The 16,042-nt window shown below is 28.5% G+C and overlaps 1 protein-coding gene across 1 annotated transcript; it reads left to right on the forward strand.

Moving 5' to 3' along the window:
* Positions 1–8,259: 8,259 nt before the first annotated feature.
* Positions 8,260–13,617, forward strand: LOC137805727 (putative Myb family transcription factor At1g14600). The gene is made up of 7 exons (XM_068605660.1): positions 8,260–8,525; positions 8,719–8,948; positions 9,318–9,394; positions 9,489–9,525; positions 11,627–11,774; positions 12,138–12,360; positions 13,171–13,617. Exons 2-7 carry the CDS (start codon positions 8,822–8,824, stop codon positions 13,453–13,455), a joined length of 897 nt encoding a protein of 298 aa, XP_068461761.1. The 5' UTR covers positions 8,260–8,525; positions 8,719–8,821; the 3' UTR covers positions 13,456–13,617.
* The last annotated feature ends 2,425 nt before the right edge of the window (positions 13,618–16,042 follow it).

The following is a 16,042-nucleotide window of genomic DNA, read 5'->3' on the forward strand; positions in this document are numbered from 1 at the left end:
TTATTTCATTTAAACCTACTACTTCATTTTCAACTTCTTACTTACCATCACTACACAAAAAAAAACATAAAATAAAAACTAATTTTAGATAAAAAAAGTATAGTGAATAAATTAGAGAACATTTTAAAGACTAAAAAAAAATAATTTCTAAATTAGTTTCTATTATTGTTAAATGATTTTTAAATTGATATCTAGTTACCGAGATTTTTGCTACCAAATTTAGAATCTAAATAATTGGTGTTAAAATCTTGATAACTAATTAGATATCAATTTAGAAACGGTTTCATCCAACTTATTCCATCTTGATTTATTCATTTCCTCTCTTTCTAACCCCTTACAACAAATCACCTAACATGCATCATAACACTATTAATTATGTAAAATTTGGCATCTTTACTTTAACTTCCATGATTACAACTTATTAAAAAGTATTTTAAATATTAATATATAGATTAATAGTATGATTAAAAATACAAAAATGAATTACTCACAATAATTAAAGTTTGTATTGGAAAATTTTGTATGGAGAGTTTTATGGGATAACAAAAGATATAAATGTTAGTAGTAGAATTCTTACCATGCATGCAAGGATCAGATCAGAAAGGTCACTTCATGATGAATGAATGAATGGTCCTTCAATTGTGTTTTTCAAAATGCTATCATGCTACCTCATCACTTTCATTTTCAATATTTTTCTTTTTTTAAATAATTTATTTGAATCCACTTTGATTTATTTATGATAAACTGTTTTGTCAGAAAAATTCCTCATAAATGTATATTCCCCCTCTTAGTATAATATTTCATTCTCCAGAATTATAATTTATCCAAAAAAAAATACTATAAATATTAACTATCATAATAATTTATAATTTAATTGTAATTTTTTTATATATTTTATAAAATTTGCACTGTCCTCCCCTTCAGTTCTTAAATCTTTTTATTATATCCGTAGTTTCATTTATTTTGATTTAAAAAAATTGATGGATATAAATAATGTTTACGTATTCAATTTGAATGATTTGGAACTAAAACTAAAAACCAAAATATAAGATAAATACACGTGTTTTATGATTGGTTTAATTTTCTTAAATAATCAAACTTTAGTATAATACGTCATAAGATTAAAGATAAGATAGAACTTTAAAAATTAAAATATAATAAATTTAAATCATCTTATTCAATTATAATATTTTAAAAATAAATAGTTTATGAAATTAAATTAATAACTTATATTTTTTAATATATAGATATATTAATGTTTTTATATATTAAAATTAGTGAACGGCTGCGTTCATATATCTATTTTTTTTTCAGTAATGGAAAGAATATTTGACGACAGTGTGCTCGAAGGATTTCAGTTTGATAAATTTCTTTTACAATACTTTAAAAAATAAATAAAAAGTATTTTATACGTAAATTAATTCATGAATTTTTTTCTAATTTTTAACTTATCCATCCATAAATTAATTTTGTTGATGAATAGATTTATTTGATTTGTGTAGTTATAGTTTTATTTAAAAGTTTGAAAGCAGTGTTAGAAGAGAAGAATTGAGTGGTGCAGGAAGCATGATGAGCCTGTATTAAAGGAGCATGATGAGCCCATTTAAAACCAATAAAGAACATCCAATCATATCTCTTCCCATACAAATAAATTAATAAAATAACAACATTATCCCTTCAGAATTAAAGAACCAATCATATTAATACTTCTTAACTACTAATTTTTTAATTATTATATATATATATATATATTAAAATTATAAATAATAACAAAGTATATAATATATCATTTTAATTTATATCAAATAAATTTAAATTAGTATAATATATTTATAATTGACCGAAAAAGGATTTTCAATCTAATGATAAATTTAGAAAAAATATATTTTTGAACAAAAAAAAGTACTAAATAATGTAATATTTAGTAAAAGTTTTATTTTTATTATTTTATATATATATATTAAATAAAAAATTATTTATATACATACTTAGTAGTAATAATAGGCTGTTTAAAACTTCAAAATGGTAGGTTTACCAGTTATTTTACTTATTTATTTCTAAATATGTTTTTCTAATATTCTCAACTTTTCCTAACATGTTTATATAAAAACTTTATATTGTGGAGTTCTAGCATACCATTATCTTCTGTAGGAACTGATTTTACTTACATTGCAAGTTTATATTTCTTTTTTAATCCTCATTAATAACTATAACTAATTTAAATTTTAAAAAATGTTTATTAATATAATTAAGATGATAAATAATAGTGGTTGTGTTCTAAAAAATACTTATTTTAATCAAAAGTTGTTGTGTTTCAAACAATACTTAAAGGGTTATTCAAGATTGACTACAAGTTCAAACAATATTCAAGGAGTTAGTCAATGGTGGCTATGAGCCCAAATAACACTTGAAGGAGTTAGTTAAGAGTTGCTATGAGTCCAAAGACTCATTTATTATTTGTATCATTATTGTTCTTAGTGAAATTCAATGTGTTGATTAAGAATTTGACATAGTATGTTTTTTCAAACGAATCATTATAAAAATGTATTGTGTATTTCTCATTTTTCTTATCTCTTTTACATTGCATGTTATTAATTATCTGCACTAATCTAAGGAGATTCTTTATAAAAAAAATATCTGAAAAATGATTTTAAACAATTAAATCTATTAAACTTAAAATTGTGTTTGACATATTCTCATCAGACACGATCCTTGTTAAAAAGTCATTGACAGTATAAAACTATTGTCTGGTTCCATAGTATTAAATGATACTTACATAAACTTTTAAAAAGATATTAAAACACAATTTAACATTCTCTTATTGTGTTTTTCCTATTTTCTTCAATTGGTATCCGTGCTCAGCCACTAAAGGGTTGAGCGTCTCACAATGTTTAGAGAAAATGATCGAACACGATATACATGTAATAACAAATGATATCTGAGGGAGCATCCACTAAAAGACCTCCAACAATCTTAGAAAAGACTACTTAGTAGAAGGACGTGATGGAAATATACATCAAGTATACATAATATCGGTTATGGTATATCATATATAAAACACATAAATTTAAACCGTTTAAAGGTTTAAAATAATTTAGTTCCTATAATTTAATTAATTTAATTTTTTTTATTGCAATAATTTAATACCTATACTTCAAAAGCTCAAGATATTTACTTCTAAAATTTGAATTATAATTTTAAATAATTTTTTATAAAACTTATGATATCACAACTATAAATAGACACTCCAAACTCCATCAATGTCATCACATAAAATATGAAAAAAAAACATAGAGTAATCAAATTCGTGAAAAAAAAAATTAAAAAAAAAACTCTTCTTAACAGTCTAATTAACTATACGAAGTTTATACATATTAAAAATCTAAAGAAATGCTCAATGGCATATTCTTAACGTGTTCAAGTTTTTACTTATATATATTATAATAATTTAGTTTTTTATTTTAAATATTTTTTTTTTAAATTTCAATATCATTAATAAATAATCTACATCAATTGATACATTCAAGAATTGTTGGTCCTTGAAATTCCAAAAATTAATGGTGAATGTAATTTTAACAATAAAATATAAATATAAATATAGAGCAATTATTTATATCCCTAATATAAGTTTTTGAACAATTATAAAAATATTCATTTATTGTTTGTGCTTAAAATCTCAAAAGTTAATTATGAATTCAATTTTAACAATAGAACGAAAATATAAAATATAAAGCACTTATCTACATCTGTAACATATGGTTGAACACTTATGAAATAAAAATACAAAAAAACACTAATGTTATCCAATAGAAAAATCACTTTACAAAATAAAACACAAAGAGCAATAACTGTCATCACTTATAAAAATACAACACATCTTAAAAGCTTTTTGACAGAGATAAGAACAAAAAATAGATAAACCAAAGTCTGCTATAAAAATTTCTACATGGATGGTGTCAGATCCAATTTAGAAAATCACTTTCTACACTAAATTAAGTCACATCTTATATTTAACATACCAAACATTCATCTCTACTTTTTTTTAAAAATAAAAAATAAACACTACAAATAAAAATATTTTTTAAAAACGAAAATAATTAGTTACAATAATAATTAAATTAAGATCATTTTAAAATTAAAAAATTAATTTTTATTATTTTATGATTTTTTAAAATTATTTTTAAAATTGGTTCCTATTTTATAATTTTTTTTAGTCAGACTAAATAACCACTTTACATAGAGATAGCACAATTCTTATACATCTTACACAAATAATCCATAATATTCTAAATAAAAACAACATTCCCTTCCAAACATTTAAAGGATCAAAACATCAATATGAAAAGAAAAACCAATAAATACGAATCACTTCAAAAGTTGGATAACCCTTATATACTTTGGACAAAATAGTTTAATATTTCAAATAAAAATAGAAACTCCTCTTACTCAAATAGTATAAACAATCATTTTCTCAACCTACAATAAATCACTTATTTTTAATTAAAAACACGTAAACCAAATCATCAATATAACGATCTGAAAATGAAAAAAAAGTTAAAACAACTTTAATGTCGTTAAATCTGAGAGGGGGAGTTAATCAAATTTTTTTTGAGGAAAAAAAGAGCAAGGACACAGTAACGGAGAGAGTGTAGATTAGAATTTGGGTTGTGGTTGCAGAAGGCAAAGAGCCTCTCTAGGCAGAAAATGGTCCCAAGTGTCCTTGTTTTGGGTTCACAGTTTAGAGTTTTGAGTGTTGAGCAGTGTGTATGTGTAGTAATGAAACACAAAAAGTTAAGTTTCCTTTGTTATTGTGATCCCAATGTGAGAAAGTGAAGAAGTATTAAATTAATGCAGAGAGAGATATGAGTGAGAGGAGTGGTAATGATGGTATTAGATTTAATGTGGTTTTGGACTGTTGCACACAGCATGATGCCATGTGCACAGGAATTCCCATCATTCCCTCTCTTTAAGACTGACATTATCAGAAAATCTTGAGAAGCTGTGCCTTCTCTCCATTCTTTTTGCCTTCTAGCCCCACACCTCTGCACTCTGCCACCCTCATTCTCATAACCTACCTTCCTCTTCTTCCTCTTCTTCCTTTCTTCCTCTTCTTCCTTTCTTCCTCTTCTTCCTTTCTCCAATGTCAACTACCTCACATGCATCATATAAATAACACACACCATCTCAATACTTTCATTACATCAATCTCTTTGAATCCTTATCACACTGTCATATTGTGTTTCTGTTTCTGTTTCTTCTGGGTAAGTTGCTAATGGTTAATTTCTGTTTAAAGAGTTTGTATTAGAGTTTAGACACTGTGTTGAGTCAATGATCCTCATGCAGAAATAAAACAGTCATTTTATACTATTTTTGTCTTGTAGTTTTCATTCAATTATTCTATCTTATTTTCAGTTTTGTAACATTTCAAATAATACCATACTATATTTTCAAATAGTTGAATAATTTTATGTGCTGTACAAGGGTGTTGTTGGTGTAATAATTTTAAATATTTAAGATAAATGTGTTGAAATATAAAAAAAAAGTTTTTATTTGTTTAAAAAGTAAAAAAAAATACATGACATGATAAATAATATTTTTACTATAATAAAAGTATATAAAAATAAGAATAATTTAATTTTTAATTTGTATTGCTTTATTTTCTTCTTATTCCTTCAAATTTTGAGAAAACACATTTGAGTATAGATCTTTCACCTAATTTTATTTACCTGATTTAGAAAAAAAATTAATTAATCTAATTACATATCAATAGTAGAAATTATTTTTTTTAAAAAAATTAATCTCTAAAATATTTTTAATTTAGTTATAACAACTGATTTAATCTTTAAAATTGATTTTTATTTCATAATTTTTTTTAAGTGTTAGTTTAATTTATAATTTTTAATCTTGTCCGTCTTATTTTCCCTTAAATATGGATAATAAAATGCAAGTGAGAATAGATCTCATAAAAAAATCTTTCTTTAATCTGCAGGTGACATTTGGTAAAAAAAAAAAGAAATATTATTCAATTAGAATATAAAAATAGTGAAAGGAATGAAATTGTACTAAAATGCCAGTGAAATGAATATTCTAACAAAAGAATAAATGAAGAGATGACTACATTTTGAAAATGTTATATGGTATATTATGTCTAATTTTTTGAATAAAAAATTATTGAAAAAAAATCATTATTATTATTATTAGTTTATGTTTACACTGATTTAAAAAATGTTAAGTAAGTTTTTGGGTTTTTTTTTCATAGAATAAATTTAATTTATAAAGAAGTTAATTTAATTTTTTTATTTTTCTTTTAAAAATTCTAGTGTAGAAACTGGTAAAAGAATGTACTCTTATAGTGGTTCTGTAATTAATCTTTTTGGCCTGCAGCACATGATACATGTGATTGTCCATTGGTGATAGAGTTAGTTTATAAATAATATTTTATGCTAAATTGAAGCTTAAAAAGTTTGGTCTAAAGCACTGGTCAACTGAGATAGTTTAGGTAGGAATAAGGGATGATAACACATATTTTTTTGAAGTGAACTCTTAAACTAATGACTTAGTTTTTTTTTTTTTTTTGAAAATAAAGGTAAGAAGTTTCCAAGAACATTCTTGATAGGAATGATCCTCTAGTGTTTGACATGTAATTCCTTTCCATTTCCAACCATTGATTCCTTCAAAATGAATCTAAAATGTCACCTTATTTACTTTTGTTCTTGAGTCACAAGAAAGGTATTTTCCTTAGGTCTTGTAGCTGTCTAGCCACAATATGCAACTCACATTTTTAGTTTTTAGCCATTTTAGGGCACAAACATTATCATTATATATCAATTTCAATACCTTTATATGTATTTTTTTATAATCATCAAATACCTTGGAAAGTTTAAGTTATATATATCACAGTTTTCCCCCATATATAATCTACCATAAGAAAAAGACAGAAATGAAACTGTTATATTATTTACCAGAAAAGAATTTCATGGTAACTACAAAACTTGTAGGCTCATATTAACATTTAGAACATGTATATAAATAAAATGTTCTTCATTTATAGATGTAAATCTTGAACTTAGGAATGAGAACACCCCAAAACTCACAAAGTGGAAGGAAATGAATTAAACGAATAGAAGAAAGTAGGATACATAAATAAGTTAAAAAAAAAACAAAATAAAATGAGTTATGCGAAAAATGCCTCAGAAAAATATATCAATATTAATTAATATAATCAATAGAATATAAAGTACTTGAAAACAGCTTGACTTTAAAAAAAGTTACACGAGAATTTTATATATAAGTGAAATATATATGAATGGTTGGAGATCCAGATCCAGATCGACTAAAGATAAAGACATTTTATTGTATATAAGTGGGTGTAAACCTCACCTCTCATGAGCCGGTTTTATGGGGTTGAGTTAGGCTTAAAGTCCACTTTTTAACATGGTATCAATGAGGGGTGTGTTGGATATAAGTGGGTGCAGACCTCAACCTCATGAGCTGGTATGAGCCGGTTTTATGGGGTTGAGTTAGGCTTAAAGCCTACTTCGTAACATGGTATCAGAGCGATTTTCGAATCTATCCTAGCGAGTATTTGTTGGGTTTATCCGGTCACCACCCATAATATAGTTATAAATACTTTGTAATACAGTTTGAAAATAAAGAAAAATAGAAAAGGATAAAAAAAATTAAATTAGACTCCTTCTAAACTAAATTTAAGAAAATAAGTGTTATAACAAAGATTTTAATTTGCATGCATCATCATAATCAATAAAAAGTATTTTGATAGATTGGTAATTATAATAATAATAATCAAGAAATTAATATTGTTGGAGATCCCACGTCGACTAGAGATTAGAGCCTTTTATATACATTCATTGTATATAAGTGGGTGCAAACCTCACCTATGAACCGGTTTTAAAGTCCACTTTGTAATACGTTAAATTAACCCTTTCTTGATAGAGTTTTTTTTTTCAATTATATTTTAGTAATGAATTTCAAATTCGAAACTTTTCTTAAAAACACCAAATCTAGTCTCACTTGTTAGTACTACTAAACAAAAAATAAAATTGTTTATAATAATATTAGTGGCATAGATCATAACTCTGTTAAAAAATATATGAATATTATGGTGTCAATGAAACAGTTCTCATGAGAAGAGAAGAAAACAAAAATCTGAAAAGTAATTTCATGGCATCCATGTATTCTCCCCAAGTGATTATAACGATGTTGTCGCATATATTACTATTACTGGTGCATCTAGAGAGAGAGAGAGAGTGTGTGTGTAAAAAGGAAACTAGAAAGAGAGACAAAGTTCAAAGTTTGGCAACACACGAGACACTATATATATATTGGCATAACTAGGCATAATCATTTCGTATGAGCAAGCAAAACAAACACATTTCAGAGTTCAGAAGCCTCCTCGTGATTATATTTTCGTTTCCTTTCTTTCATTTTTTTACTCTTTCGTTTTTCCTTTTTGTCATTTGGCTAGCTGCATACACGCTGGAAGCAGCAACAGCACCTACCATAAGGTATTATCAGTGACATGTTCGGGAATTTGCAGGACTTCTTCCCCTGTCTTGTCCTTTTCTCTCGATATTTTCCCCTTTCACTATGATGATTCTGTGTTCTCTTGCTTATTTTTTTCTGTTTGCTTGAGGAAAAGCTGCATGCATGGCATGCTTTTCTTAATCCTCTGTTCTTCTTCTTCTTAATTATATATAGGGAGAGATCCGAGTGTGGAGCACGAATTGTGATAGGGGTTGGTTTTTTGAACACCCTTTTGGCTTCCGAAGTGGAAAGTGAAGGTCTTTGAAGAGAAGGAAAAATGGGTAGCTGTGGAAGGGAAGGTGTAGTGAGACAGTATATAAGGTCAAAAGTCCCTCGTTTAAGATGGACCCCTGAACTGCATCGTTGCTTTGTTTATGCCATTGAAACTCTCGGAGGTCATCACAGTAAGTACATTGTTCTTACCCAGTTCAAAATTTCTATGCTTTTGTAGGTTTTTCATTTTTCATAGATCCCTTAAACACAAGGACAAAGCTTAGATGCATTACTATATGTTCTGTTAATGTTAACTTTTTATCAGAATTGAAGCTTAGTAGGAAATGGGGTGTGTGGAGCTGAGGGAATTGAAAGAGAGACAAAAATAATAATAAATCATAAGAAAATGAGGTAGAAAAAGAAATGAAATGAAAGAAAAAAGAAGTAAGTGTATATATATTGGTTATTCTTTTGTGTTTTTATTGCTCTATATAACTATGATGAACTTCTAATGAAAGATTTACCAATATTTTTCTGGTTTTTTTTATTCATATGTGCAGAGGCTACTCCTAAGCTTGTTCTTCAATTGATGGATGTTAAAGGGCTCACAATTTCCCATGTAAAGAGCCATCTGCAGGTTGGTTTGAATCTGCTTAATACAAAATTGGCAATTGCATTCATTGATTTGGGGATTCTTATTGAGGTTTTTTCTCTTCTTCACAAAAAACCAGATGTACAGAAGCATGAAAGGTGATTCCTGCAGACAAGGTACCAAACGTTTTTCATTTGACCTTCTTTACTGCAAAACGTGTATGGCTCTTCAATACTTTCTCCTACCCTCATCTGCCTTTGCTTTGTGTTCATAAAGTCATATTTATTAACAGATTTGGATGTATAAAATAATAAGAATATACACATTAGGAGGAAGAAAAGTGAAGGTTTTATATACTGTAATATATACTAATACCTGCATCATTTTTTCTTTCATTACTCTAAAATATTACCTTTCATGCTGCATATTATATATATACTTGTTTTGTTTTGGTGATTCTGATCATACCAGCTTGAAAGTAGGACTTGCCAATTGAAAAATAAAACCTGCATAACAGATAAGACATAACATAGAAAGTATCTCTACAGTATTCTTCTTTCATAGCCCCTATTGTTTCCTTTTTATGGCTTACAGAAGAAAAAAAAATGGACAGAAGAGAACTCATCTAATCAATGGAAGAGAGAGAGAAAAAAAACATTTTTTTCCACTTTTTTTTGTATGTGAAAAAAAAAACATTTTTACCATAAAATAGTGGAGAAATAGAAGATAAAAATATAAGGTGTGCAGATTTGTTATGTTAGGTGTTCTTATTTTATAAAGTAACTAGGATGAGTTCTTCATCTCCTTGTTTATAAAATGAATCATTACTTAAAAAAGATTTTTTTGACATCTTATGATTTTTTATTGTGTCACTTACTTTTTCCTTTTATGGTTAACTGGTCAACATAAAGAGAAAAGGAAACTGGGTCAGTTAGAGAACTCATCAAGTTTTCCATTTTTTTAGTGCAATAAGAATGGGAAAGATTCATGTGCTATAAAGTTATTAAGTGTTAATTTTTTTTGTTTAACTTTGAAAACAGAACTCAAATGTTGAGTTTTGTTTTAAGCTCAACACTTCTTAAAGGAAGTAAAGGGATAGAGTGTAAACATTTATTGAGTAGCTTGGTTGTAGCATTTATTGGTCAACAGGGTTAATATTGATGATATCTGCATGTGGTACAATGAATAATGTAGATGCTTTCTGCATTGAAAGCATGCAGATAGATAGACTCACTCTATGGATGGTGTTGTTTCCCTTATTGGCTACTAGTTGTGGTTGAAAACCAGAGCCAAAAGCTAGCCTCCATGCATGAGTTTAGGAAATTGGCAACTGCAATGTTGCTCATTTAGTACTCCTTTTCCTGTCTATAGTTCATGCCAGAATAGAACAAGGGAGAATGCTAAACCACTGTGCTTTTACCATCTTATAATGGCATTCTTATGAAATCCACAACTTTTCTGCTTTCAACATTTAATATGCCTTCATTAATTAATCACCTCTGTGCAAATCCCATTGCTGCTTCAATTTCACCCATTAATTTAAACTTTTCATTCTTCTATACAATCATTTTATTACTGTAACTATTCATCCACTTTCTGCATAATCCATTGCCAATCTTAATGGAAAAATTAAAGAGAAACACATAAAAGAAATAAAATATTTTTTAATTATGAAAAATTGGTTATTTGAATAATGTAATACCCATTATTCAACATGGTCTAAACACATTGGGAAAAAATAGTAAAAATGGTAATATGTTGACAAGTATAAGTACAACTGAAAAAAACATTTTTTTTACTAAAATATGGATATTAAAGTAATTTTGGAATTATATTATATTACATCATATTTATAAAAGTAATGGGTTTGATTAAAAATAATATTTTTTTCAAATAATAATTTTATTTTTTAAATATTTTTACCCATATCTCCACAAAGAACCAAAAACAATTATCTTTCCTCCATCTTCATCCCATCTCTCCACCAATCAAAGGGTAGTGGTACTTCTTTTACAATTATATTACAATTTCTAATATTATTATTTTAATATTTTTATATAGTTTAATATAAATCCATCACATCAAGATACAATTTCAAGAGTTATCAAATTATATTCTTCTTTGTTTTCATGCAAAGAATTGAAATCCCAAAATCATAAAAAAAGAAAAAGCAATGCATTGAAAAGAAACTTTTCCTTGATTTAAAGTGTTGAATGTTTTCACTAAATGTTATTCTGCTTTTGATTTACTCCTTACTCTTTGTCTGATGGTTATCAGTGACAGACAAGACTTCCACCCAACATAGAAAACAATCTTTTCAGGAGCATGATGATGAAGAGGGTGATGTTGGTTTTCACTCTTGCTTAAAATCCATTGGAAAAGAATCTGATTCCCAGTCCAGTTGCAGTAATTTCTCCCTAAAAAGGTCAGCTTAACTTTTACTTTTCAAATAAACAATACAATAACTTTGTACCATTTTTCAATCACAGATCAACAAGTATACAATAAATCTCATTATTTTATACTTATTGTTTAGAAAGTATGCCAAAAATGATGAATGATTAGTCAAGAACACATAACTTTTACCCTACATTAAAACTTTGGCTTCTTTTGCATGTTGAAATAATTTCAAACTTTTGAAAGGACTAAAAAGTGGTACATTATGTAAAGTAACAAAACAAAAAGTGATTGGTCTTTGCTTCTCTCTGACTTTTCTGAGGCAACTTTTACTTTTGAGCAAGAAAAGAAAAGAAAAAATTCTCAATTAACTTTTGGATTCTCTCCTCAGAGCTAGAATCGAGAAGACAAGTTTATTCTCAGGATTCCCACATTGCAGCCAAAGAATATGTGAAGCAGTCCCAAATCCATACACTACTTTTTATGATTACCTGCAGAGCATGGCTGAGCAGAAGGGAATAAAGAAGATTTGTGCTGGTTCAATATTGCAGACTCAACCTCTTTCCACAACCTTTCTTCCCATGCTACCAAGCCAAGAATCAGATTTGCTCCAGGTACTCTTCTTATAGAGACAATCTATCTTTCTTTTTGTACTTCATTTCTTCCTCCTGCAACATTTATTATTGGGGTTCAAGTGGAGTGTGACATTGGTTATGGGCTTTATATTTCACTGTCATGTGATATGGCCCATGAAAAATTCTCAGTAATAGGACCCCCTTACTCTACAAACAAAAAATGAAAATGACAGCCACAGTTCAAATGTGAGTTTCCTCTTTCCCTTGTGGAAAATATAAATTCAAATCATCTTAGGTAATTTCTTTATTTTCTACATATTTAAACATGTTCAACCATCTAAATACTGTAGAGAATTAGTCTTTTATATTTTACTATATGGTCAGAATCGGACTATCCAGTAACATCTTGAAGTTATGTTTCTGTACCGGTCAGAACCGAACAATCCAGTAACATTCTGTATTGGAGTTATCCTTCTGTACCGGTCAGAATCGAATGATCCAGTAACACCCTGTATTGGTGTATTGGAGTTATCCTTCTGTATCGATTGAAGTCGGACGAGACAGTAACACTTGTATTGGAAGTGTCATTACAACTTTGTTAAAGGCCTCATAATTTAGAGAAATTTACTTTTTTTTATCAGCATGACAAAATCTAGTTGCTTGGCTCCTTTAACACTTACTCCAATGTGTTTTTTTCCCTTATCAATGCCCCCTTTGTGCAAAGTATGTGTATATAACCATAAAATGCTGAATCCCTTTTGTTATAAAGTCCATGTGAATAACTTTTTGCAAAATGAAAAAAAAATGGCCTTGTGACTTTCTGATGGGTGCTGCATTCCTTTTTCACAGGTTGCACACTTAAATGATAAACAGCCTTTGAATGAAGCTGAGAACAGTTGCAGGGTACAATCAGAGGATGAAAACATGGGAGGTTGTGAGTTGTCACTGTCCATCTCATTGCCACAACCACATCCTTCTTCACAGAAAAGTAATGCTTCTTCAGTCAGCAGCATCAGTGAGGCCTTTTCATTATGTCCTAAGTTTAACACCACCAACAACAACAACTACATGGGCTGTTCTAGTTCTTCTAATGTTCCAAACACAGTTAATGTGGACCTATCTTTGGCCATTTGAATGTCACAAATGAATAGTGGTTTTAAGGAACATAATTACCTTGCTTTTAGTTTTTCTAGAGGAGTTAAATCCAGTGTTAACATACCAAGAAAATTGCTTCTATCTGTTGGAAGGGTGGTGTCATTCACATTTTCATGAATTAATTCATTTTATTACCCTTAACATCACCTCCTCCTCAATTATTCAGTGACACACAGATTTCTCATATACTCTCTCTTTCCCTGTGCACTATATGTTTTCAATTGATATGTTCTAACATTTTAAATATCAAAACTTAATAGAACAGAGAGATTCTGAAAAAAAAAAACACAGAGGAAGAGGAGAATTTGAGAAGGAATACAAATATTCAGAAGCAACAAGAAAATCAACCCACCTCCATTGGTAACTCTCTTTGCATTCTAGGCAAAATAAAGAGAGACCCTTTTAGGATTTATTGGGTGCGTTTAGAGAAACATGTGACAACTTGCCTTAACTTGCATTAAAAATAATAATAAAAGTATTGGATTTGATTCGTTTTCCTTTTGCCCCCATTTTTTACTATTTAACACCAATGTGAACTTTTCTTTTACTCATTTTTAGAGTTAGATTGGGTTCAAAACTGACACACCTTGTTATAATTTTGGGATTTTCTTAATGCACCCCTACATTTTTCTTCCTGCACCCCACATTTTATAAAATACCAAAATTGCCCTTTAACAGTTTTATGTGATTCATAATAGGGATTCTGTATAAAAAAGTGTTTCTAGAATAGGTGTTACGTAAGTAAAAAGTGTTTTTGGAATAGAAAATCTGAAAGACAAAAATCATTCCAAAATATCTTTTCTGTAATAATATTTTTGGATTTTCAGATTGATAAATCCATAATAAAATGTATTTTGAAAAAAATGTTATGGAAATATTTTGGAAAGAAAAATCTAGAAATATTTTTAAAAGGGATAAAACAGTTTTCTTTCAAAATAATGAGGGATGGAGAAACAAACAACCTATAATTTTTTATTACTTTTTCTTTCTTTGACATTGTCACTAAATACAAATATGGACCTAACACTTTTTAGCCTTCCTAAAATTTATAACAATTGTAAATTAGACAAATTCTTTCTTCACCTTTTGTATCTTCTTCCACTTTTATATTAATTATAAAAAGTAGATTTTAACTTTTTTATACACTGTATTTGATATACATATTTTGTTGTATAATTTTACTTTTATTGTTTTGGTAACTACTTTTATAGATAATGCTTTTCTATTTCTATACTAATATAATTTGGATTTTAGTGTAGACATTTTGTTATACAACTTTACTCTTACTATTTGTAACTTTTTTTTTAATGTTATGATAGTTATTTTCTATTATTTCATAGAAATATAGACACATAAGCGCACTCTAGTGCTTCTATTAACAACCATTCCAATCAATTGAGAAAAAAAAAACATTGTGAATTAGAGTAACTTACCAAACCAAAGAATTCAGAAAAAAAACTAAACACATGAAAGTTTTATCTATAAAAATCAACTTCTCCTCCTACTGAATGCACCTCTCATGCACCTGACACCTCTCATGCACCTAGCATGATTCACATCTACTTAAACTCCACTCATCCACTCACTTACTCACCCACTCACAATAGAAAAAATGAATTCCGATATTAACAAGTTGAAAGAGGAGAGGAGAATCGTAGTTGAGGAGATCAAGCTGGGAAAGCAGAGGGTTCAACAAGCACTGCATGAGTACAATCTTGCAGTGGAGAATGGCTCTCGCAATGTGTCTCTTGCAAAGCAGAATTACTCTCGCGATGAGGTGATTTCCACTCTACTTTCACTTATTTTTTTCATCTGATTATTAATATATGATGGACTTTTTTTTGGCAGAGTAACTCTCAAAACTGTGAAGCATCAGTAAGGAATACAAACGAAGAAAACGCAAGGCTAATGAATATATACAACGAACATCTGGTAAGGCAAGAGATGGAGAAAAAAGCTAGTCAAGAACGTGTGGACATGCTTATAGAAAGGAAGGAAAATCTTGAGCAACAAATCAAACATCTTGAGGACAATAGGAGGTCTTAGTTCATGTTTTCTATTTTATAAAGCCGGAGAGATAGGAGCCTCAGATTATGTTTTCTGTTTGCTTTATGTTTTCTGTCTGCACTTTATTTCTAGATGTGAGATTTGTCAAATGAGAATGAGATGTGAAAGAATATTTTCTGTTTTATTCCATCTGTCTTTCATCTATAGCAATGATACATATATATAACCATAGCATTAGAACCGTACAGAACCGTACAGATTCTTTTTCTAACATAACATCTGTAATTAAGACTAATTATAGACCCATTAATAGTGATTATATTTCTATAATTAAGTCTAATTAAGTCTAATAATGATTTTGTCCGGTAATATCCCTCAAGTTGGAGCATGTAAGTCTTGAATGCCCAACTTGACCAAGATGGCTCCAAACTTTTTAGCACCGAGAGCTTTGGTGAAAAGGTCAGCTAGTTGTGTATGTGTGGGCACATAGGATGGAAGAAGGCGCTTGTGAATGATTTCATCTCGAACAAGGTGGCAGTCAACTTCAATGTGTTTGGTG

Source organism: Phaseolus vulgaris, chromosome 3 (assembly GCF_000499845.2).
Source record: "Phaseolus vulgaris cultivar G19833 chromosome 3, P. vulgaris v2.0, whole genome shotgun sequence".
NCBI lineage: Eukaryota > Viridiplantae > Streptophyta > Magnoliopsida > Fabales > Fabaceae > Phaseolus > Phaseolus vulgaris.

Bases quoted from the DNA above. Each gene is read 5' to 3' on its own strand.
- LOC137805727 (XM_068605660.1), top strand. From the start codon at position 8,822: ATGGGTAGCTGTGGAAGGGAAGGTGTAGTGAGACAGTATATAAGGTCA. The intron at 8,949-9,317 runs GTAAGTACATTG...TCATATGTGCAG, and splicing joins AACTCTCGGAGGTCATCACA to AGGCTACTCCTAAGCTTGTT. The intron at 9,526-11,626 runs GTACCAAACGTT...GATGGTTATCAG, and splicing joins AGGTGATTCCTGCAGACAAG to TGACAGACAAGACTTCCACC.